General features: G+C 40.4%; 2 protein-coding genes and 1 pseudogene across 17 annotated transcripts in view; 1 reads left to right on the top strand and 2 right to left on the bottom strand.

Moving 5' to 3' along the window:
- Window positions 1-1799, bottom strand: part of TRMT1L (tRNA methyltransferase 1 like) — a 40373-nt gene extending 38574 nt beyond the window's left edge. The window contains exon 1 of one of the 3 annotated variants that reach the window (XM_050765660.1): window positions 1692-1799. Coding sequence is in view for 1 of the 3 variants with exons in the window: in XM_050765652.1 (XP_050621609.1) it covers window positions 741-981 (241 nt within the window). In the remaining 2 variants the exon portion in view is untranslated. Of the gene's footprint in view, window positions 1-740; window positions 1309-1691 lie in introns of those variants that run through there. The other 2 variants (XM_050765678.1, XM_050765652.1) reach the window with 2 other exon arrangements.
- Window positions 1350-24958, top strand: part of SWT1 (SWT1 RNA endoribonuclease homolog) — a 126687-nt gene continuing 103078 nt past the window's right edge. For 8 of the 14 annotated variants that reach the window (XR_007720470.1, XR_007720473.1, XM_050765549.1 and 5 more), the window contains exons 1-6: window positions 1791-1886; window positions 5052-5144; window positions 10731-10811; window positions 12465-12523; window positions 18631-19372; window positions 24744-24803. Coding sequence is in view for 12 of the 14 variants with exons in the window: in XM_050765549.1 (XP_050621506.1) it covers window positions 5061-5144; window positions 10731-10811; window positions 12465-12523; window positions 18631-19372; window positions 24744-24803 (1026 nt within the window). In the remaining 2 variants the exon portion in view is untranslated. Of the gene's footprint in view, window positions 1570-1790; window positions 1887-5051; window positions 5145-10730; window positions 10812-12464; window positions 12524-18630; window positions 19373-24743; window positions 24804-24958 lie in introns of those variants that run through there. The other 6 variants (XM_050765566.1, XM_050765577.1, XM_050765558.1 and 3 more) reach the window with 6 other exon arrangements.
- On the bottom strand, window positions 15537-16163 carry LOC126951461 (60S ribosomal protein L22-like; annotated as a pseudogene).

Here is a 24958-nt window from a genome sequence, read left to right as displayed (position 1 = left end):
TCTTTTAAATTCCTATATGGTCCAATAAACCACCACTTAGAAAACATGCAGGCACATTGAGAAGCACAATAATATGGGCCATTAATTCTCAACAGTCTATTTCTGATGGAATGGAGTACAAAACTCAATTGGTATTTATGTATGGGTGAAAACATCCATAAATTTAGTCGATTCTTTTCTAAACTACTACTCAGCCTCAAAATCTCTTCGGAAGCAAGCTGCCCATAGGGGGGAAAAAACTGAAATGAGAAAAACTCATCTCCTTGTGTATGTCGAAGCAGAAAAGCTAGTTGACAGTAATGGTTTATAAATGTTGGCAGCTAGGATCCACTACCGTAAACAGGTTGCCTCGGTTACTATGTCACATTTCAAAGAACCTAGTTAACCACGGTAGTCTGGACTGTGGGAAACTACCAAATTATGTGTAACTTCCTATTTTTGTACCTTAAAAAGATTCCCTTTTACGAAAAAGCCCTTAACCTCATTATTTCCTTCTATCTGCAGCATTCCTGCCCTCCGCATATCCCTCACCGTGACATCCTCGTGGCTTATGAAGATGCCGTCTCCCACTCTGTACCCTTGTTTTAGCCGCTACACGGGCCTCTCTTCCCTCCCCTCCATTTCCCTAAACCTGCCTTGCCCCATAAAAACCATCCCGGTGAAGAAGGGTCTCCCCTACTTCCCAGCAAGGCGCACTTTCTCTTTTCTGCGGCAGAAAGATCTGGGCCTCCTGCACTTACTGCTTTTAGCCTCCTCAGGGGCAGAGGCTAGGGACGGGGACAGGGCCGGAGCCTGGGCCAGGGCAGGGGCTGGGGCTGGAGCCGAGGCCGGAGTCGGAGCCGAGTCCAGAGCCGAATCCGGGGCCGGAGCTGGGACCCCAGCCGAGTCCCGGGCCGGGGTCGGGACCTGGACCTGGACCTGGGCCACCTCCACCTCCTCCTTCTCCAGGGGCAGCAGCTCCTCCTCCGCCATATTCTCCATAGTTACCGCCTCCGTGCCAGGCCCGCCCGGGGACCCGGAGCGGGGCTCACGGCGGGGTCAGAGAACTGACGTGAGTGCCCACTGGGCTGGATCCAAGGAGTAGGGAAGCAAGTGGGGAGGGCGGGATGCGTGCAACAGACAAAAGATGAAGAACCAGTGACCAAATCCTGTTAGTAGAAAATAGCCACAGGGTGCGACTCCAGATGCCGTCCGCTTCCCTTTCCCCGAGGCGTTACCACGCCACCACAAACTGCGCAGAAGCGTACTGGGGACGGCGTCCAATTGGGTAAGAGGGTTCAGTTTCTACGGTGCGTCTCCTTCCCACCGGCCTACCACCAGACCGAACAAAGACTACAGCACCCAGGGTACACTGCGCAGCCTGGGGCGGGGCCGACGAGCAAGCCTTGCAGGAAGTAAATGCAAATCTAAGCAAAAGCTGCGGAGCGGTGGGTAGACACTCTGGATCCGGGCGCAGAACTACGTTTCCCAGCGGGCATACAGTTGGTGGGGCGGGGTGTGTCGGGGGGTGGGGGTCCCTCTCCTTTGGCCTGGGGCTTCGGAGTCGCCACCGCAGCCGGCGCTGGTAAGGTAGGAACTGGGGGGGGGGGGTACGTTGACGTTTTGCTGGGCAGGTTCCCGCTCGTCCCCCGCCCCAAGTATCCTGGCCGGCGGGCGGCCGGCCGGGCTGAGCACTCAGGAGTCACCCGGACCTGGGCGGGGCAACTCTGTGGGCGGATCCGAGGACGTCTCAGCTCCGTGGAGGGTGTGGTTCTGGCCCGGCTTGCCTCCGGGGCTGCCCCTTGCCCAGTGTTGGGGTCTGGTCGGTTCGTGCGGAGCCCGCGGGCCGCGGCGGTTTACTAGCAGCTGACGAGCTTGCCCGTCCTTCCAGCTGACTTGGAGTTAGGGTCTGTTTTTCATTTCGCACCCTCATCTACACCGTGACCTGAACGCTCTTTTCCTTTGTTTTTATTTTTGCTTTAGTCTTCCTGTTGCCAATATCAGCAGTTCTGCGGTGTGACCAGTGGATAGAAATTAGTTGTTTTGCTCTATTTTGCTTTGTTTTCAGGCTTTTAGTAACCAGAGCTCTGAGTGGGTAGAGCTTCGGGTCATTTGATTTTGATGCGTCTCAGATCCCCAAAGCATATGCTAGTGAGTCCCCTGTCCCCCATACTTCTCTCTGCTTCACTCTTAGTGCCTACTTGACATTCGAGGCTGTCTCGTTCCTTTCTTCTGTCCCCCCGATAAATCCACTGGGACAGGAAGGAGAAAAACGTGAACTTTCTGGCTCCCCTGCTTGGGTTTGGTCCGAACCTTCTAGGCAGCAGGGCAGGAGAGGGAGCCCAATTTAGTCTCAAGAACAAGACGCGTGCTTGCAGTTAGCTTTTCTTAGTTAACGAAGTTGATAAACGCCAGTCTTCTTGGTCTATTTGTTACCTACTTGTTTCAGAACCCCGGGGAAGAGATAGCATCATTATTTGGCACTTGGAAGCACTAACTGGAAGTTAACTCCTCCCCCTGTAGTTTAAGAAGTATATATAATGGAGGGGTGTGTGTGTGCGTTTAACCTCTCGCCAGTTTAGTGGGAACAGATGATCCCCGTGAAGCTTCTGTGAGTTATAGGCCTAAATCCCTTTTACTGATCTTCCCGCACAGCTTTTATCTAGTATTCCTGAATGTATAGTTGACTCATGGCTCAACAGTCAATTAAAAACGGGATAACACTGACTATAAGTTACGGATATGCTAACTATATCTGTGCATCATCCAATAATTCTTGTTCTCATTTCTTTCTCTTTTTTAACTGTCGTTCATGATGATTTTTTATTTCTAAATTACTAGATGGTTAACTGAAAGCTGGATTCAGTATGTTAATGTCATTTAATACCAGCGGGAAACCAGATTAAAAGGGTTAGATTTTGGTGTGTGGATTCTGTGGGAATTTTTGTAAGAATTTCTAAGCATGGTCTCTGCTTGTAAGACATCCTGAAGAAGGAATCTTCAATGTTTGAAGAATTAAAAAAATAATGTTATTCATCTATTGCTGCTGCATAAGTTATACCAAAACATAGTAGCTTAAAATAACAATAAACATTTATTACTCCACAGTTTCTGTGGATCAGGAACTCAGAAACGACTTTCTGGGTTGATCTGGCTTTAGGTCTCATGAGGTTGCAGTGAAGGTATGTGCCAGGGCTGCTGTCATATCAGTTGATTAGGGGTGCAGGATCATCAGCTTCAAAGGTAGCGCACTCATGTGCCTGGCCGTTAGTTGGTTCTGGTTGTTGGCAAGAGGCCAGTAGTTCTTCTCTTGCGAGCCTTTCCATGGGCTGTTTGAGTGTCCTCATGACACTCTGGCTTTCTCTAGAGTGAGCAGTCCAAGACAGGACAAGGTAGAAGTCATGATGTCTTATATGATTTAGCCACATAGTACTATGTAGCAATATCTTATTGGTTACACAGGTCACCCCTATTCATTGTGGTAGGGGATTACGTAAGTGTGTGATTACCAAGCATCAGGAATCATCAGGAGCCATCCAGCAGGAGACTGGCCAGCACAGGAAGTCTCCCCTCATTTAGTTTATGTTTTGATTTGCATAAAATCGATAGGAGTTTCACACTAGTACAAATATAAAACATTTGTCCGAATAAACATAAGTGTTTTTCTGAGATAGCCCACAATACTGTCATCCACTGACAGTATTTACTTGGTCCACAGCAGGGCTGGAAAAATGAGACTGGGATGGGAAGTGAACAGAGGAACTACAGTGAGCGAATTGGAAGTGGTTCAGAATGAAAGAGTTAATATTACAAGGAAGAAGAATTCACTCGTTTATTCACTCAGTAGGCATTTATGAGCACCTAAGTTTTTGGTACAGCATACTCAAGGAGCTCAGGGTCTAGTAGAAAGACAACCATACAAGCAAGTATATATGTAGACCTTACTGTGTACCAACCTATGCAAGATGTATATGTATGTTTTTTTTTAATGTTTTTTTTTATTTTTGAGATGGAGTTTTGCACTTGTCACCCAGGCTGGAGTGCAGTGGTGCGATCTCGACTCACTACAACCTCCGCCTCCCAGGTTCAAGCGATTCGCCTCCCTCAGCCTCTGATTACAGGCATGCACCACCACACCTGGCTAATTGTGTATTTTTAGTAAAGACGAGGTTTCATGATGTTGGCCACGCTGGTGTTGAACTCCTGACCTCAGTTGATCTGCCTGTCTCGGCCTCCCAAAGTGTTGAGATTACAGTGAGCCAAGGTGCCCAGCCGCAAGATATATTTTACATCCATTGTTTGAGTACCTCAAAAACCCTGTGGGATGGGTTATCTATTTTATGAGTAATGACACCAAGACTCAAAAAAAGTGTGTGATGTGCCAAAGTCTTGTTCAATGAATGACTGAAGGTGTTTTCGGGAAAATGAAACTTATGACTAATTGGCTTTGAAATGTAGGTAGTGCAGAATATAGCAACCTGGAGTCAGTTGAAAATGGTGATCTGATGCTTATGTGAGAAGTCAGGGATCAAGGCATGGTTTGAGACTCCTTCCTGGAAAGGTGATAGATGAAGCTGAAGGAGAGGAATGGGTAATTTTGAAGGAGAATGTAAGTGAAGAAAAGTGGAATAGTGAGAGAATCTTGTCATCTTGGGAATGGTTAAAAAATAGTAATCATAGTGCTGGGAGCAGTGGCTCACACCGGTAATCCCAGCACTTTGGGAGGTGGGCGGATCACAAGGTCAGGAGGTTGAGACCAGCCTGACCAACATGGTGAAACCCCGTCTCTACTAAAAATACAAAAATTAGCAGGGGGTGGGGCACATGCCTGTAATCTCAGCTACTCAGGAGACTGAGGCAGGAGAATTGCTTGAACCCGGTAGGCAGAGGTTGCAGTGAGCCGAGATCATGCCACTGCACTTCAGCCTGGGCGACAGAGCGAGACTGCATCTCAAAAAAAAAAAAAAAAAAGATCATTTTGTAAAACTCCAATCTTTATATAACTGAAAGAAGACAAATTTCTATTTTCTTTTTTATTGCAAAAAAAACTGTATTTTTAATGTTTATGTTAGCTTTTCAGGATGTCCAGCAAAGAATCCTGTGGGAAAAAAGAGACGTCTCAGAGGAAGGACACCACCACTTCATCACCCAATTTTGGTGAAAAAGTAAGAATTTTGATTTACTGACCTAGAGATACATTTCTTTTTTAACAATTTATTTTTGTTTAATGAAAAAAAATACACCTTACTACTATAATGATTTATGTAAATATTTTGTTCTGCCCAGCTGATCCAGGAAAAGTCATTTACTTTTCCTGTTTTTTACTTGCATTGTTTTATTTATTCCTCACAACTGTGTGAGGTGGGTACTATTATTCCAATTACACAGATGAAGAAACTGAGGCTTAGAGACTAGTTATATAGAGGTAAGTAATTTGCTTAGGTATTCCTGACTTCAATTCTAAGCCCCCTAAATCCCCTCATTCTTAGCAATAATTCAACATTGAACCATTTTCCATGTTTTCTCCTTTTTCAGTTTCCTCAGCGTTGGCTAGGATTGCGTTCTCATCAGTCAGAATGGTCAGCGCTATGTGGCTGAGGCTAATAGTGGGGAAGACGTACTTACCATGTCTTTTTTCTCTCAGAAACTACCTTAAGAAGTGTTTTGGGGCTGAGTGTGGTGAATCATACCTGTAATCTTGGCACTTTGGGAGGCGGAGGCAGGAGGACCACTTGAGCCCAGGAGTTTAAGACCAGCCTAGGCGACATGGTGTGCACCTGTGTTCTCAGCTACTCAGGAAGCTGAGGTGGGAGGAGGATCGCTTGAGCCACAGAGACCAAGGCTGAAGTGAGCTATGTTCGTACCACTGCACTCCAGTCTGGCTGACAGAGTGAGATCCTGTCTCAAAAAAGAAAAAAAGTAGTAGTGTTTTGGTAAATGAAATTTAGGATATCTCATTAAATGAGCTGGGTATTGTCTCCAGGAAGCAAAAGTGCAAAACAAAAAAAAAACCATGTAATCGGTTTTATTACATACTCTCTGAATGGTCTGGATAGTTGATCATCAGTATTAGAGAGTGTTGATGCTGTGTTACATCCAAGATGAGAGACTAATCTGGCAAAGGTAAATATTCACAAAAAAGTGATTTCTGTGGTAGCAGGTTAGTTCCTATGACTTTTTCATGACCTGGATGAAGTTCCAGATAGTGTACTTTTTGGTGTTTGTTCGTTGCTTACTTACTAACTTTCTGATTACTAATTTGGTCTCGTAGGTATAGCAATAGTTGGAAAGGTAACCCTGAAGCATGGCCATACAGTACTCTGTGTAATTTATATACTTCCCATCTCCATTTGCCGTTATTAACTGGCATGCTGTTTGCAATTAACCCCTCATTCCCTCTTAAACCTACTCTAGTCAGACTTTTTCTTTCTATCACTCCTATAGCAGTGGTTTCTGTGTTGCTAAATCCATCGGTCATTTCTAAGACCTCATCTGACTTGGCATATCAGCAGTATTTGGTATAGCTAATTACACCTTCTCCTCGAAACACTTTCATGAAGCTTTTTGTTTTTCTCTGAGTCTGCTTGCTAGGGAATTCACCTCGCTTTAGAGATACCATATTCTCTTGATTTTCCTCCTTATTGGTGACTGCTTCTCAGTGTCCTTTGCTAGTTCCTCCTCATCTTATTAAACTGTAATCTTTCAGGTACCCAGGCTTTGTTTTTCCAATTTACTAAATTGTGATTCCATTCTTTGAGTTGCTTAGGCTGAAATCCTTGTGATCGTGCTCTGCCTGCACCTATCAGCAAATTCTATGAGCTTTGTTTTTATAATGGGCATACCTTGGAGATATTTTGGGTTCAGTTCCAGACCAGTGCAGTAAAGCAAATATTGCAGTAAAGTGAGTCACATGAATTTTTTGTTTTCCCAGTACATATAAAAATTACATTTATACTGTGCTGTAGTCTATTAAGTGTACAATGGCATTCTGTCTAAAAAAAGTGCATATGTTAATTTAAAAATACTATAGGCTCAAGCAGGAGGATCCCTTGAGCCCAAGAGTTTGAGGCTCAAGGGATCCTCCTGCCTGAGAATCGTGCCACTGCACATCAGCCTGAGCAACAGAGCAGGAGCCCATCTCTAAAAGTAGTAATAATAAATTTAAAAAATATTTCATTGCTAAAAAAATGCTAACGATCATTTGAGTCTTGAGTGAATCATAATCTTTGCTGCTAGAGGGACTTGATGTTGATGGCTGCTGACTGATCAGAGTGGTGATTACTGAAGGATAGGGTGCTGTGGATGAAGTTTGCCACATTGACTCTCCTTTCACAAAAGATTTCTCTGTAGCATGCAATTCGGTTTGACAACATTTTACTCACAGCAGAACTTTCAAAATTGGAGTTAATCTCTCAAACCCTACCACTGCTTTATCAATTAAGTTTATATAATATTATTCTAATCATTTGTTCTCATTTCAACAGTGTGCACAGCATCTTCACCAGGAGTAGAAATCAATCTCAAGAAACCAGTTTCATTGCTCATTTATAAGAAGCAACTCCTAATCCATTAAAGCTTTTTTTTTTTTTTTTTTTTTTTTTTGAAACAGAATCTCACTGTGTCACCCAGGCTGGAGTGCAGTGGTGCGATCTTGGCCCACTGCAACCTCCGCCTCCTGGGTTCAGGCGATTCTCCTGCCTCAGCCTCCCAAGTAGATGGGACTACAGGCACCTGCCACCATGCCTGGGTAATGTTTCTATATTTTTAGTAGAGATGGAGTTTCACTGTTTTGGCCAGGCTGGTCTTGAACTCCTGACCTTGTGATCTGCCCAACTCGGCCTCCCAAAGTGCTGGGATTACAGGCGTGAGCCTCCCCACGCGGCCCCCATTAAAGTTTTATCATGAGGTAGTAGCAATTCAGGCACATTTTCAACCTCTCCTTCAAATTCTAGTTCTCTTGCAGTTATTTTCTCCACTGAAGTCTTAATCTGCTCAAAGTCATTCATGAGGTTTGGAATCGACTTTTCCAAACTCCTGTTAATGTTGCTATTTTGACCTACTGCCATGAATCATGAGTGTTCTAAATGACATCTAGAAAGGGGAATCCTTTCTAAAAGGTTTTCAATTTACTTTTTCTGGATCCATCAGAGGAATCACTGTCTATGGCAGCTATATAGCCTTACAAAATGTATTTTTTAAATAATAAGATGTGAAAGTTGAAGTTACTCCTTGATCTATATGGACTGCAGAATAGATGTCGCATTAGCAGGCATGAAAACAGCATTCATCTCTTTGTACATCTCCATCAGAACTCTTGGGTGACCAGGTGCATTACCAGTGAGCAGTAATATTTTGAAAGGAATCTTTTTTTTTTTTTTCCTGAACGGTAGGTTTCAACAGTGAGCTTAAGGTATTCAGTAAATCATGCTGTAAATACATGTGCTGTCATCCAGGCTTTATTGTTTCATTTCTAGAACACAGGCAGAGCAGATTTAACATCATTCTTAAGGTACCTAGGATTTTCTGAATGATAAGTATTGGCTTCAACTGAAAGTCACCAACTGCATTAGCCCCTAACCAGAGTCAGCCTGTCCATTGAAGCCAGGCATTGACATCTCTCTAGCTATGAAAGTCCTAGATGGCATCATCTTTCAATATAACACTGTTTGTCTATGTTGAAAATCTGTTTAGAGTAGCAACCACCTTCATCAATGATCTCAACTAGGTTTTCTGGATAACTTGCTGTAGCTTCTACATCAGCACTTGCTGTTTCACCTTGTACTTTTATGTTACAGAGATTACTTCATTCCTTAAACCTCATGAACCAACCTCTGCTAGCTTCCAGCTTTTCTTCTGAAGCTTCCTCACATCTGTCAGCCTTCACAGAGTTGAATAGAGTTAGGGCCTAGCTCTGGATTAGGCTTTGGCTAAAGGGAACGTTGTGGCTGGTTTGATTTTCTATCCAAACCACTCAAAACTTGCCCAATATCAGTAATAGGGCTGTTTTGCTTTCTTATCATTTATTTGTTCACTGGAGTAGTGCTTTTAATTTCCTTCAATAACTTTCCCTTTGCATTCATAACTTGTCTAATTGTTTGGCACAAGACTAGCCTTCAGCCTGTGTTGGCTTTTGACATACCTTCCTCAGTCAGCATAATCCATTCTAGCTTTTGATTTAAAGTGAGAGACTTTTACTTCTTCCTTTCACTTGAACACTTAGAGGTCATTGTTGGGTCGTTAATAGGCTTAATTTCAGTATTCTTGTGTCTCAGGGAATAGGAGGCCTGAGGAGAGGGAGAGAGACTGGTGAATGGGTGATTGGTGAAACAGAACACACGCAACATTTATCAGTGAAGTTTGCCGTCTCATGTGGGCAGTTTGTGGCACCCCAAAGCAACTGTGATAATAACATTAAAGATCGTTGAACACAGGTCCCATAGCAATATAACAGCAATGAAAACATTGGAAATATTGTGAGAATTACCGAAGTGTGACACAGAGACCTGAAGTGAGCACATACTGTTGGAAAAATGGTGCTAATGGACTTGCCACAAACCTTCAATTTGTAAATAATGCAATTATCTATGAAGTACAATAAAGCAAGGCACAATAAAACGAGGTATACTGGTGTGCAGAGTCTACCTCCTTTACTGTTATGTCCATGATCCAAGCACCTTGTTTTCCTGAATTATTATAGTAGTTTCCAAAATGACCTCCCTGCTTCTGCATTTGCTTCCTTATAGTCTGTTCTCAACACACTAGCTAATGTGGTCCTATTAAAATATAAGTCCAATCATGTTATTCCTCTGCTAAGTACTTTCCAGTGTTTTTCCAGTTCATCCAGAATAAAAGCCAAAATCCTTACCAGGGTTGACAAAGCTGCCTCCTCTCCCCATCCCATCCCCCTGACACTCTCCTGGCATAATTTGCTTTTCTGCTCCATGGCCTCCTTGCTGCTGTTCCAACAAGGCAGGCATGTTTCTGCCTCTGGGGATTTGCCCTTGCTGGCATTCCCTTTGAGTTGAAAAACTCTTTCCCTCAATATTCTAATGGTTTGTTTCTTCACTTCATTTTGGTCTCCATTCAGATGTCAATTCGTAAGTGTGGTTTGACTACTCTGTTTAAAATGGTGTATCTTCTCCACTCCTGACTTCCAGCCCTACCTGTTTCCTTTCTCTGCTTTACTGACTCCCAGCCCTTCCTGTTTCCTTTCTCTGCTTAATTTTTTTCCATAGCATCACCTGACACACTAAATATATTACTTGTTTATTTGTAAATTCCTGTACTAGATTTTGACCTTCATGAAGAACTGTTATTATTTTTTCATTCATCTCTCTCCACTGTCTAGAATGTCTTTGACATGTGATAGGTACTTCAAACAAGTTTGTCCTAGGTCTGTTGAATTCAGAATCCAGTGAAAAATAAGTGGATGTGTGGTTTTGCGTTGTAGAAGACTGACTCTCACCATGGCAGTGCCACCTCACAACAATCTTATCTGAGCTGTCAGCGGGCTTCCTGCTCTGACACCTGTATCCTATCTCATCTCTATTTTGTGAGCATTTAGGGGTTCTGGCTTCTAGTTGAATCCGCCTTCCTTTTACCAAAGTTTGTGTATCTGTAAACATTGTTCCCCACCAAAGTTCATTATTGAATGTAAATATTGATTTGTAATACTAGTGATGAAATAGTTCTGTGTATACTGTTCTTTATTTTGTTCTTTTTAAAATTTGTTTTCTTTACGGCATTCTTAGGACAAGAAAGAGAGAAAAACCTCAGCAAGTTCTACTAGTTCATCTTCTATAAGATCAGTTTCATCAGAAAAGAGAAAACGGGTGAGTGTTTAGATACCATAACTAACTAAAAGTTATTTATAGTAAAGTTTTAATTGACAGAGGATTTGTGATATAAATTCCTCCTATACTTTTTCATAGCCAATAGAAAGTCAGTGTTGTTTTCTTTCTTCTCACCAAACCATTTGTCAAGTTTTTTATTTCTTGTACTGTTAGGCCCTGCCATGTGGGATAAGACAACACGGCTATAAATTTAGACAGTTTTTAAGTCCTCTCACATATATGGTTATATTTGTCTTTTTTTGCTGCCCCGGACTGGAGTGCAGTGGTGCCACCTGAGCTCACTGCAACCTCTACCACCCGTGTTCAAGCGATTCTCCTGCCTTAGGCTCCTTAATAGCTGGGATTACAGGCATGCACTGCCACGTCCATCTAATGTTTGTATTTTTAGTAGAGACAGGGTTTTACCTTGCTGGCCAGGATGGTCTCAAACTCCTGACCTCGAGTGATCCGCCTGCCTCTGCCTCGCAAAGGTTATATTTGTCTCCTTTTGAGATAGCCGAGGCTGATACATTGTTTGCATTTTCAGATTCAGAAACTGAAATCTAGAAGGTTAAGTGACTTTTTCAAGGCCACATAACTGTGTACAGCAACAGAACCAAGTCCAGAGTTCTTTCCACTGTCATACAAATAATTAGAAACAGTGATGCAGATTAAACACAATAAACTAATTCATAGGTTAGTGGTAATGTACTTACCACATTCAAGTTGAAGTTATGTACGTATCCAGGTTAGCTACGTAGTTGTGGTGGGTATAAGATAAGGTAGTGGAAGTTCCAGGGATGCAGAATTGTGTTTTAAGAATTTACTTGTTGTCATATAGTTAAGCTGGGTTTCTATTTATTTTTGCAGTGTTAACCTTCTTAAAACACCGATTTCATCCCATTTCTCCTCTGCTGAAAATCTTTACTCACTGTTTGCCATTCAGGGCTCTCTCAAATTTGTTCATATCCAGGTTTTTTTTTTTGTTGTTTTCCCTTCTTTCCTTGAAAGAGGCCATCTTTTCTTGGCTGTCTTTTTTTTCTTTCTGCTGAATTTATACCAGTTATCCTCAGTTTCTTAGAATGCCTTCTTCTTTTACCCATCTCTCAAGCTTTATTATTTATGGTTATTTTGTCCACCTGTTTTCCTAGGTATCTTTCCTCTTTAGGTGGTTGATATTTTGAACTGTTTTAGCATTTTTTGACTCTTCTGCTTTGACACTTAGTTACATCCTTATAGTAGGTTATTTGTACATGTTCGACTTCTCTTGTCTTTATTATTTTATGTAAAACCATAAGCTCTAAGCTCTTTAGGACATGGATTATATTTTGTGTCTCTCTCATCTTTCTTGTGCTTGGCCCTGTTTCCTTGGAGTACGTAGAGAGACAGGACGGTAGCGCAGAGAGAGTCAGACAGATCTAGTTTCAGATAACTGCTGTGCTGCGGACTTGCTCTGTGACTTTAAGGAAGATACCTACCTCTGTTTGAGTTTTGTGAAACGGGGATGATGATAATATGTGTCTCACCAAAATATTGGAAGGATTAATTAAAAGTATTGTGTCAGCCTATTCATTATCATAAACTGTGGGAAAAAATATGTACCAGTGCACAATTAATGTTTCCTAAATGATAGACTATTTTTTTAAATTTCAGAAATCAGATCATGTAGATGTTCTGTACTATAATATAAAAAGAAGACAAGAACAGAAAAGGTAAATTTCTTGTTTTTAATTTTACTATTTTGGTTTAGAATTAGACTAAATATTCAGATTAAAAATTTTTTTAATTTACTTTGAAGAGGACTGTTTTGCATGCAAATATCTCTAGCTATATCACTGATTATGATTATAGAATTCTCTTAATATTACTATAAATTTAAGAAAGAGTTGGGTGAAATAAAAGTCTATGAAAACTATTGTGTAAATGACACTAAAATGTACATTTTTATCTCAAGTGGTTTGATTTTGGCACATGATTATAAGATGCATAACTTCATTGCATACGATACTGAAGTAAGTTATGAGGCTAAATTAGAGATTTTGGATAAATCATTTTCATGTATTACCCATGAAGAGAGTATGTATCTTACAGAATTGTTATGGCTTTAAAACCGTGTTTATTAACCAGTATGTGGTTATAGCTAGAGAAGTTGGGGAATGATGGTCAGAATAATGGAAATTATTATTCTTTAATTTCTGCACTTTTTGGATAAAAATTTCAGTGAAATTTTGGTGCAGAAAGTACTTGCTGCTAATAGGGGAGTATACAAAGTTATAACGTGCGATAAAACTTGGTAAGATCAAGGTTTCTCCAATTAAGGGAAAACAAGATAGCATTAAATATTATAAATAAAAGTTCTGCTTCCCAACAGTCTCAGTTAGTGTTTGCTAAAAACAAAAAACAAAAACAAAAAATTTCAACTTGCCTCTGTCTTTTCTTCAGTTTTTCTTCTGAATCATCTGCTGTTTTTTGGTGATACTTTGCTTCTGTGTTATTCTCTGTTGAAGTATATTCTTGCACTAATTTCATATTATGTTGACTATCCCTTGCTACATTTTTTGAACTATTTTAAGGCCTTTTACACTGATATCCTTCTTTTTTTAAAATTTTAATTTCTAAAACACTATTTGACTTCAAACTAGTTACCTTTTGTTTAAGGGCACATTTTTTGGCCCTTGATATTATATTGATATGTAAGAGGGTAAAATATAAAATGTTTTGTAGAAATATCCCTGTTAATTCAACTCTAGAGAAATTTCTGAAATTGGTGTGCAAATAGTGAAAGCCATAATACAGATGAAAAACTAGAGATAATTTTATCATCGGGAAAGGCAGTTACAGCACACCATTTCTGTAATTCCTGTTCCATGGTTTGAATACATAGAAATGTATTAGCAATAAAAATAAAAGCAAGAAGGCGGTGCTTGCAGTGAGCGGAGATTGCGCCACTGCATTCCAGCCTGGGCGACACAGCGAGACTCCAGCTCAAAAAAAATAAAAAAATTTAAAAAAATAAAAATAAAAAATATATATATGCAAGAAGCTGGACACACTGGGTCATACCTGTATTCCCAGCACTTTGGGAGGCCGAGGTGGGAGGAAGACTTGAAGCCAGGAGTTTGAGACCAGCCTCGGCGACGTAGTGAGACCCCATCTCTACACACACACACATTTTTTTTTTCTTTTTTTTTTTTTTAGAACTGAAATGCTAACTTCAGCCCAGGATTAATTTTTTTTACAACTAAACTAAAAATTACTACATGGGAGCATCAGTGCAACACACAAGTAAAATTTGTAAACTCAAGGCACAAACTTATAGTTAATGATCTTGGTGAGGGACATTGCCAAAGAGCTATTGATGCCTCAGTGAAGTTTAAAAGAAACTGCCTTCTCTGAAGGCAGAGAAGAAATATGCAAGCAATTATGCTTCAAAGAAATTTGCACAGAAAGAGAAAATGCTAGCGTTGTTATTACCACAAGTGAAATTGCAAAGCCTCAGCATGTTCAACTCAATCCACAAAGCACCAAATGTTAAATTGGAGCCAAGGTAGAATTTGAACATTGAATTTTCAGCTACGCAACTCTCAGAGCACAACAATTTCAGGTGTGGAAACCAACTGTAGGCAAGCTCTTTTAAAAACATGAATTTTATACACCGTAAATTCTAAAACAGAGCAGACACTTCTGCGTTATTGTTCAAATTTCTGAAGGGCACCACAAGCCATCAGGGTCTCTTTCAAAGTCACTGCAACAATTCTGTCATCCTAACTTTGGTAGCCCCCTCTGGTGGTTCTCTAGCCTCTGCATGCACTGAGGCACACCACTATATTTGTACAATGACTTCTGACATTAAATCTAGTCATGGCCTAAGTAGCATGAAGCAGCTATTTCCTGGGCACCTCCTGTCTCCTTGGCATGGGAGGTTTCCCAGTCACTTCTTCGTGCCACCGCATTCAGGAGAGCCTCCAGAGCTCTCGGCCTGAAGGGCCCCTAACTCTGGGCCCCACACAGGAGGCCACATCTGGAAGCTCTATTCCTCTGGCTCCCTCTGCTGGAAACCAAAGTGACAGTTTGTTGCAAAGACTTGTAGAAACAGATTATGTGTAAATTCATTCTTGTACATATTTACTTAATTTAGAACCTGGGACTTTTCAGTCTCTCTCCAAGCCTTTTATGGTGGGTGATGGACTATGCAGCATAGCTGAAGGAGCACAGTTTCTTTCTATAGGAAGAAAATGATTAGTATACATAACTGTGTACATCAAGACAAATTTGTAATAAAAAAATGAAAGTAAGATGAAGGGCCCAGAAACCTGCATTTTATTGACACTGTCATTTTCCACAGGGAATCTTAGACAGATGTCACTTGTTTTCTTTTAAGTAATGAGAGAAGCCCACTTGTATTGCTGAATCTTTTTTTGAGAAAAGCACCAGAGACGATTGACAGTCATACTTTTTAAAATAAAACAGTGACTATCTGCAGCCTACATCTCCACACCCTTATCTACCTGCCCAGTGGTTGTCAGTTCCCTTGAAGTCACCATCTCCTTCTATTCTGGTATTGCCATAAGAATTGAAATTTTCAAACAGAAAAAAAAAAAGTCTAGTTACAAATGAGTGCGTGGCAGCCCAAATGAAGCCCTTTGACTGTGATTTCTAATTTTCTGTTCAATCCATACTGCAGAGATACAAGGATGAACCACCATTTTGGTTCCCAAGTTTTATTCAAGAACGCATATAAAATATTCCATGTAAATGAATTTTAATCCTCATCTCCTCTTCTTGTTCGTCCTGGTTAATTTGGAAGTAACGTAATTCATAACCCTTTTTGCTGTTAGCAGTTACGCACATCTAATCCCGTAGATTGTTCTTCTTCAAATATTTCTTATTTCAAATACCTTTTAGGAAGAGGCGTCTTGGAAGTCATGGTGATCTTGCCCTTGCCCTTTTGATCACAACCCCTCCACCGACATTCCTAGCTTTTCTGTTCACTTTGATCCTCTCTTGCAAAAACTGCTGGAAATTGGCAGCATCCATGATTCCATCTTCTATGGGGTGGATGCAATCAAGAGTGAACTTCAGAACCTGTTTTTTTTTTTTTTTGCCCCCCCTTTACCACAAGGTTTTTCATGGGTGCCATGGTGGCAGTGAAGGCGGAGAGGGCATTTTTTTTTTTTTTTTTTTTGAGACAGGGTCTCACTCTGTTGCCTAGGCTGGAGTGCAGTGGCACAATCTCGGCTCACTGCAGCCTCCAACTCCTGGGCTTAAGTGATCCTCCCACCTCAGCCTCCCAAGTAACTGGGACTACAGTCGCGTGCCACCACTGAACTTCAGCCTGGGTGATAGATTGAGACTCTGTCAAACAAGCAAAGACATACTTACATTCATGCGTGCATATGTGCTGGAAACTCAGGTGAAACTCTTATAAAAACTCTGTTTATGGTTTGCTCTTACATAATTAATTATTTGAGAAGTCACTTGTTAAGTGTATCACTCTTGTTGGGCTGTAACCTAACTGAGGGTAAAGACTCTATCTGCTGTGTCCTCTACTGCCTCTTGGGTGCCTGCCAGAGTGATGGCACTGAAAAGGCACAGATTTACTGATATAAATTAATAGATTGTGTTTGATATTTTTCCCCTTTTTTTTCTGACTACAAAGTAATATCTACTTTTATTAAGCACTGAAATATAATTATCACCTCTAGCTATTGCTGTTTCTAACATTTTAGTGCCTTTCTCTCTGGTGTTTTTACTACGCTTGTTTAAGGTGTTGAGACCATATTATATGTACAGATTTGTATCCTGCTTGTTTTTGATTTTCGATATGTTTTATGTCACAGAAGACTTTTCATAAACATCCTTTTAAAAAAACTATAGTATTCCATCATATGAATATACCACTTTTTAAAGTCATTTCCAAAATTTTAGCAGTTACTTTGTACCTGATTGTTTTGCTATTATAAGTAATCCTGAATATTTTTTTCATTTCTGATTTTTTTCACCTTGGTATGGGTTTCTAAAATGGGAATTCCAGACGTAAAAAAATGACCATTTTTGGAGTTTTTAGTTTATATTCAGATTTCTTTGTGGGACTGTTATGTTGTTTTACATTTCTACCAGCAACATGTGAGAGTGTCCATTTTACAACCCCTTGTCAGTATTTGATGTTATTATAAAATCTTTGCTAATTTGATAGAAGAAAATGGTATGGGCCAGCTGTGGTGGCTCACACCTATAATCCAAGCACTTTGGGAGGCCGAGGTAGGCAGATCACGAGGTCAGATCGAGACCATCCTGGCCAACATGGTGAAACCCCGTCTCTACTAAAATATAAAAAACTAGCCGGGCGTCATGGTGTGTGCCTGTAGTTCCAGCTGCTTGGGAGGCTGAGGCAGTGAAATCGCTTGAACCTGGGAGGCGGAGGTTGCGGTAAGCCAAGATTGCGCCACTGCACCCAGCCTGGCGACAAAGTGAGACTCTGTCTCAAAAAAAAAAAAAAAAAAAAAAGAAGAAGAAGAAAATGGTATGTTATTGTTATTATTAGCATGTCTGTGATTACTAGAGAAGTCAAACTTTTTTAAATGTTTATTAGCCATTTTCTTTTATTAATTTTTTGTTTATGCCCTATTCTAGAATCATAGTAGTTTTTGATGAACTTTTTATTTACTAAGGCTAGTAAGCTTATTAACATATTATTTTGCTAGAAGTTAGTACATCTAACAAATACCATTTCCTAGTTCTTAACATTTTAATTAATTTTTAATACGCTAAGGTTTTAAAGTAAATAGTCACATATTATCAGTGTTTTCCTTTGTTATTTATCCCACTGTTTTTAAGTTTGGGAAGTTCTCTATTAAGAAATCAGGCTGGGCGTAGTGGCTCATGCCTGTAGCCTCAGCACACTGGGGAGGCTAAGGTGGGCAGATGGCTTGAGCCCAGGGGTTCGACCAGCCTGGGCAACATGGCAAAACCCTGTCTCTACATTAAAAAAAAAAAAATACAAAAATTAGCCAGATGTGGTAGTGTACACTTGTAGTGCCAGCTACTCAGGGGGCTGAGGCGGGAGGATCTCTTGAGCCTGGTATGTTGAGTTTGGAGTGGGCCGAGATCACGCCACTGCACTCCAGCCTGGGTGACAAAGTGAGATGCTGTCTCAAAAAAAGAAAAAGAGAAATCGGATAGGCCGGGGTACAGTGGCTCACACCTGTAATCCCAGCACCTTGGGAGGCCAAGGCAAGTGGATCTCTTGGGCCCAGGAGTTCGAGACCATCCTGGGCAACATAGCAAAACTTTGTCACTACAAAAAAATTACAAAAATTAGCTAGGCATGGTGGCATGCTCCTGTAGTCCCAGTTACGTGGTAGTCTGGGAGGTAGGAGGATTGCCTGAGCCTGGGAGGTTGAAGCTGCAGTGAGCCATGTTTGCATCACTGCACTCTAGCCTAGGCAGCAGAGTGAGAACCTGTCTCAAAAAAAAAAAGAAATCAAACATGCATTCTGTTTTTACTCACTGGTTTTTAAGGGTTTAATATGAAGTACAAAATTATTATGATGATAATAATTACTTTACACTTAAATATTTAATCCATTTGGAATTTATGTTTGGTACTATTTAAAGTTGTAATTTTTTTTTGCAAATAACAAACTAATTATTCTAACACCATTAAGTGAGTAATCCTTTCCACTTCATTCTTAATGTAGCTATTTCTTACTTTTTATGAAGCTTAATGTCAGCCCAATTCTGTTATTCTAACTAAAATGATAGCGTGTAACATTATGTATAATTATAATGTAACCCAGGTTTCTGTGCTGCTTTACAGATTGAGTGTAGAAATTGACACTCTCAGAAGGAGACCAAAAATCAGTTCTTCATCCCAAAGACCTATTAAACTCCAAGAAGCATCAAATTCAAATGACAATCAAATTATTTCACAGAGTCCTTCTTCAAATGGAACTAAAAGAGACATACATAAATGTGTAGACTTTAAACATAAAGATATCAAATTGACAAATGCTAGGAGCAAGCTTGACCATGGAATTAAAAGCCTTAGTAGTCCTAAGATTGCCAGTGATGTGAAACTTAAAGCCGAAGGCGAGGCAAGTGAAAATAAATGGTCTCATTTACTTGTTCAGAGAGAGAAGATGAAAGAACTCAAGAAAGAAAGAAACAATAAATTTAGAGACAATTCTGAAAAATGTGTCTTAGAGAAATGGAAGAGAAATCAATTTTCTCAGGATTATAACTCCAACAAGATAATGAAGGAACCCTTGGAATCTAGAAGACAGAAGATCAGTTTCAAAATCCCTATAAAATCTCATGACACCCTCCAGAAACTTGTAGAAGAAAATGTCTTCAATTTAGATTCTAACAAGTTGAAGACTAAGCAGGAAGAAAAAGAATACCTGGAAAGCTCCCAGGTTACATTAAATGTAACTAGGCAGAAAACTGAACATTTACTTTCAGATTTCACATATAAGCAGACTGTTCATGAGTGGAAACGAAAACATCATTATGGCCGTCAAGAAAGTAATGATTCACATTCTAGTGAAAACCTAACCCAGGTAAGGTGGTAAAAAATGAAGAAGATAGGTTTTAACTGAGAGTTTATTAATATAGTTAAGTTTTTTCTATATTTCTGTATTTTTTCTTGTTTGTTTTTTGTTTTTGAGACAGGGTCCCACTCTGTTGCCCAAGCTGGAGTGCAGTGGCACGATCCTGGCTTACTGCAGCCTTGACCTCCTGGGTTCAAGCAATCCTCCTGCCTCAGCCTCCCTAGTAGCTGGGACTACAGGCACACATCACCACACTGGGCTAACTTTGGTGTTTTTTGTAGAGATGAGGTTTCACCATGTGGCTTAGGCTGGTCTTGAACTCCTGGGCTGAAACAGTTCACTCCTGCTCAGCCTCCCAAAGTGCAGGGATTACGGACATGAGCCACTACACATGGCCTTTTTAGTTGTTTCTGTTACTGATGATAATCATAGATGGCTGATTCAAATTTATTCATGAAGTTATATGTCGGTTTCTTTATTTTACTCTCTTTAATTCCAACTTTTTTAGACAGATATTTTGGCAGGTATCAAGGATTCATAATAGAAGGGAATGTGTAAAAATGTGGTGAGAAGCAGCTACAGATAGTCCTTTGAAAAAAGCATTGTATGCTGGAGAACACTCAGGGGACAATATTCTGAATAGTCTTTAAACAGATTATTTTTTTCAGTGTCACTGTGTACCAGGCACTGCAATAAAATAGCTTGTAAGAGATAACACAGTCTGTTTTCAGGGACTGATTCAAGTGAAGAGAGACACAAGCAATTTCCTTAAATATGATAAGTAAAATACCTATCACTTAAGAGAATACACAGCAGGGGATTTTATAGCTTTAGTATATCATGGAAGAATTAGTTTAGAAAGGTATACTGGAGGGGACTGGGTACAGTGGCTCACGTCTGTAATTCCAATGTTTTGGGAGGCCCAGGCAGGCAGATTGTCTGAGGCCAGAAATTCAAGACCAGCCTGGGCAACATACCGAGTCGGGTCTCTACAAAAAAATAAAAATTAGCTGGGTGTGGTGGTGTGAGTCTGTGGTCCCAGTTATTCAGGTGACTGAGGTGGGAGGATCACTTGAGCCCAGGAGTTCAAGGTTATGGTGAGCCGATTGTGCAACTGCACTCCAACCTAGATGACAGAAAGAGACCTTGTCTCAAAAAAAAAAAAAAAAAAAAAAAAAAAAGGGTTTACTGGAGGCTGGAGGGAGTAACATTTAAACAGACCTAAAGAATGAGTAGAAGTTAGGTGACGGTGAAGGGAGGTGGAATGGGAGAAGCAGGGATATTTTAGGCAGAGGGAGCTACATGAGCAGGGATCTAGGCTAGAAAGCTTGGCACATCTATTTTGCTTTAAAATTATGTAATGTAATTGGCATTTGTGGACTACTTTGAGAACCTAATCTCTATAATTTTGTTTCTATGGCAAATAAAGTTACTATCTTCAAGAGAACTTTTAGAATTGTGGAACCTCGGAACTTTAGAACTTCAGAAATTCTGATATGTAGAGACCACTGATAAACAGGGATGGGTAAGCCTGCCTGCTTTTAGGTATTAAGACTGTGGACTGTGGCCAGGCCCGGTGGCTCACGCCTGTAATCCTAGCACTTTGGGAGGCCGAGGTGGGCACATTACAAGGTCAGGAGATTAAGACCATCCTGGCTAACACAGTGAAACCCATCTTTACTAAAAATACAAAAAATTAGCCAGGTGCGGTGGCGGGCGCCTGTAGTCCCAGCTACTTGGGAGGTTGAGGCAGGAGAATGGCGTGAATCCGGGAGGCGGCGTGAACTCAGGAGGCGGCGCTTGCCGTGAGCCGAGATTGCGCCACTGCACTCCAGCCTGGGCAACAGAGCAAGACTCCGTCTCAAAAAAAAAAAAAAAAAAAAAGTGGATTGCAATGGTAAGATATTTCTTATGAAAAATGGAGGAATTATAACTAAGGAGGCCAGAAGAGCTTGGGGATGAGTATTTTTAGGTTAAGTGAACTGGAAGGGGCCCCAAGAGGGCAAGAATTGAGTTTGAATTGAGTTTGTTTTCACTGCTTTCTTAAAGGAAAAACCTCCAGTTTTTCTTCTTGTGTTATAACCATTTCTCTAGAGTAGAATGAAAGAAAGGAACTTGAAGTTGCCAGTATGTTCAGTGATCATCATTGTATCATTGCCTGGTTTTCTCATTGTGCTATGCATCTAAGGAATAGTATGAGAAATCTCTGCAGTGTGTCGTGTAGTTTTTTTTGGTCTCTATGTAGAATTACTACACAAACCAAAGGAGGTACATAGCAAGAATATTAAGTTGCCAAAGAAGCAGTTTTTACATGACCACTTTCCAGTTATTGGAATTTAGACTCTTTAAAAACTGTTCTCTGATAGCAGTATTATCAGGCTTAAAGTCGTTTAGACACAGAAACAGCAAGTAAATATCCTTATCTTGTGTATATTATCTTCAGCGTATTATTGACAGCAGATAATCATCTTAATACCCTGTTTGTTTTTATGTTTTACCCACTAATTCCTCAATAGATAATTGTTTTCCTAAAATAATGAGTGTACTTTACAAGGAAAATAATTGTATTTTCTGGATTTAGTAATTCTGTTATGCTTTCTAAAGAAAAAAATAACTTCTTTTGTTTCTTAGGTTTTATAGTTCTTTGATACAGACCCCTCTCAAATTGCAAACCTCCCCCTCATTGAAAATTAATGTCCTAGAGATTTATGGTTTATGGTCTATTTTTAAAAACAGCATTACATTTAATTCTTACAAGACTGTAAAGTAGGAATTCATTTATCAAACATCTATTAAAGGTACCTATTATTTTTCTAGGTACTAGGGATTTAGAGATGAGTAAGATGTTAGCCTCAAGAAGGTCCCAGGGAGGCAGACTAGTAAGTACAAAAATATGATTGTACTATAGTGAAGTAAATATCAGAGTCCTAAGAATTGGGTGTGATGTTAGTATAAATCTCCGGGTGAATTAAAGAAGGGCTCACTAACGTGGTAGTTCTAAAGCCTCATCTCGAAGAACATGTCAGGTGAGGACTAGAAGTGCTGTCCAGCTAGGGTAGAGGGCCAGTGTGTGTAATGGCACAGAGTTGTAAAATTGCATGGAAGGAAGGTACATGAGCATATAGATTGTCAGTATGACTAGAGTCAAGATGGGTAGAGAATCTGTAGGAAAGCAAGTTGGAGAGAAAGCCAGAGAAAGCCAGGGTCTCTAGACAATGGATGATTTTGTATCATAGGAAAGACTGGTTTTTATCTCATATGTTGTAGATGGAAGACAGCCACTGAACCACAGTCAAGGAAATAATGTAATTGTGTTTTCCATTTGGAATCACTTTGGTAGATAGAGCCATTATTATCTTCGTTACCATATTCCCTTTTGTCATCCTCAGGAAAGGCTTTATCCCAACCTATGTATTTAATAAGGCATGGTGGGGGAGGCAAACAGTTAAATGCATGAACTTCTCTGGATTGTTTGGTGGTAGAAAATTCATTGAAGTCACTGTAGGTGGCCCATGAACAGAGAGAGCAAAGGGTAATAGTAACCAAAGGAAGAGAATAAAGAGATGTACAATGTCAAAAGCCACAAGAAGTTCTGATAATAAACTCTGGCTTGTTTGGCACTTCTTAAAGAGAACTTTAAAGATCAGTAAGATTTAAAGTTATATGGAGAAGGGATTCTGAATCTCAGGGTCATGAAATAGTAAAACTATGATGAGCCTATGTTTGTGAAGTGTATGTTATTATATCATGTGAAGTTTGATGTTGGGTAGAAGCCGAATTCCCAGTAAAGCATTTAGCCGGAAACTTAGGGTGGAAGCTGAATTCTCAGTAAAGCATTTCTACATATGATGCGACTTAATATTCTTGCTATGTACCTCTTTTGGTTTGTGTAGTAATTCTACATAGAGACCAAAAGAAACTATACGACGCGCTGCAGAGATTTCTCATATGATGTACATTTCTACATATGATGTATGTTTGTGTGGGCGCAGTGGCTTGTGCCTATAATCCCAGCACTTTGGGAGGCTGAGGTGGGCAGATCACTTGGGGTCAGGAGTTTGAGACCAGCTTGGCCAACATGGTGAAACCCTGTCTCTACTAAAAATACAAAAATTAGCCGGGTGTGATGGCAGGCACCTGTAGTCCCAGCTACTTGGGAGGCTGAGGCAGAAGAATCTCTTGAACCCAGGAGGTGGAGGTTGTAGTGACCTGAGATCATGCCACTACAGCCTGGGCAACAGAAGGAGTCTCAAAGAAGAGTGTTTGTAGTTCATAGCAGAAATAGCGTTCCATAAAATACATGTTAGTTTTGCGTTATCTTGGAGAATTCTTAGAAGATTATTTCGTTCAATTGTTCTTTTGCCGAGTTTCCTGTCACCTGTATGTTATGTAGAGTCAGGTGGGTCTCATCCACTCCGAAGAAATGCCAGTGGAACATTGGAATTTGGAGAGAGATTTTTCAAACTTTGTTTGAAGACAAAAAATAAAACACAAACCCCTGGTGCTCTAACTACATATAATATAACTGTGCATTTTTCAGCTTTTCCTTTTTAGCCTTATTATAATCCTCAAGTTCCTTCTGTTGTTTTATCATGTCACTTGTAGAAATGGCTTAGTTACTCCTGGATGAAAATTTTTCACCACTGAAGGCCAACTTGTTTACCTTTGCATTCATTATTTCTCTTTTTTTAGGGTGGCATGTAATTTTATTCTTAGAATATAGTATTTTTATGAATCTGTATGTGAAGAATTCTACCCATGTTTCATGACTTGATAGAATGGGGCTTCTCTGTTCTAGGGGCACTTTCTCATCTGGAGGCAATTTTGCCCCTCAGGGGACATTTGGCAATGCCAGGAGACATTTTTGATTGTCAAGACTGAGGGTGGGGCTGGCACTGTGGCTCAGGCCTGTAATCCCAGCACTTTGGGAAGCTGAGGCGGGTGGATCACTTGAGCTCAGGAGTTTTGAGACCAGACTGGGCAACATGACAAAACCCCATCTTTACAAAATATACAAAAATTAGCCAGGTGTGTTGGTGTGCCTATGGTCCCAGCTACTCAGGTGGCTGAGGTGGGAGGATCACTTGAGTCCAGGAGGTTGAGGCTGCAGTGAACCATAATCATGCCATTGAACTCCAGTTTGGGTGACAGAGTGAGACCCTGTCTTTAAAAAAAAAAAAAAAAATTTGGGAATAGGGGTAGTGGGTAGTACTGCTGACATTCTGGAGGATAGAGGTCACTGATGCTGCTAAACATCCTACAATGCACAGGGCAACCCCTAAAGTGAATTATCTGACCCTGAAGGTTAATAGTGACAAGGTTGAAAAACCCTATTTTGGTTATGCTTTATTCTTAGCTAATGAAATTACTTTCATTTCAGAGTTTTGAAGCACCATGTTCTTCAGTGTCATCTGAAAGTATCCAGGATACAGACCAAGAGGTTACTGATATTCTTATTTACTTTGAAATTTTTAGTGAAATTAAGTCAAACAGTTCCTACTTCTAATAAAAAATAATGACTGTAGAAACCTTGATAATATGAAAATACAATGATGTCTCTATTTAAATCAATATGTAAGGTTTTATGAAGTCATG

Source organism: Macaca thibetana, chromosome 1 (assembly GCF_024542745.1).
Source record: "Macaca thibetana thibetana isolate TM-01 chromosome 1, ASM2454274v1, whole genome shotgun sequence".
Taxonomy (NCBI): Eukaryota; Metazoa; Chordata; class Mammalia; order Primates; family Cercopithecidae; genus Macaca; species Macaca thibetana.
This window is presented reverse-complemented; position numbering and strand designations above follow the sequence as displayed.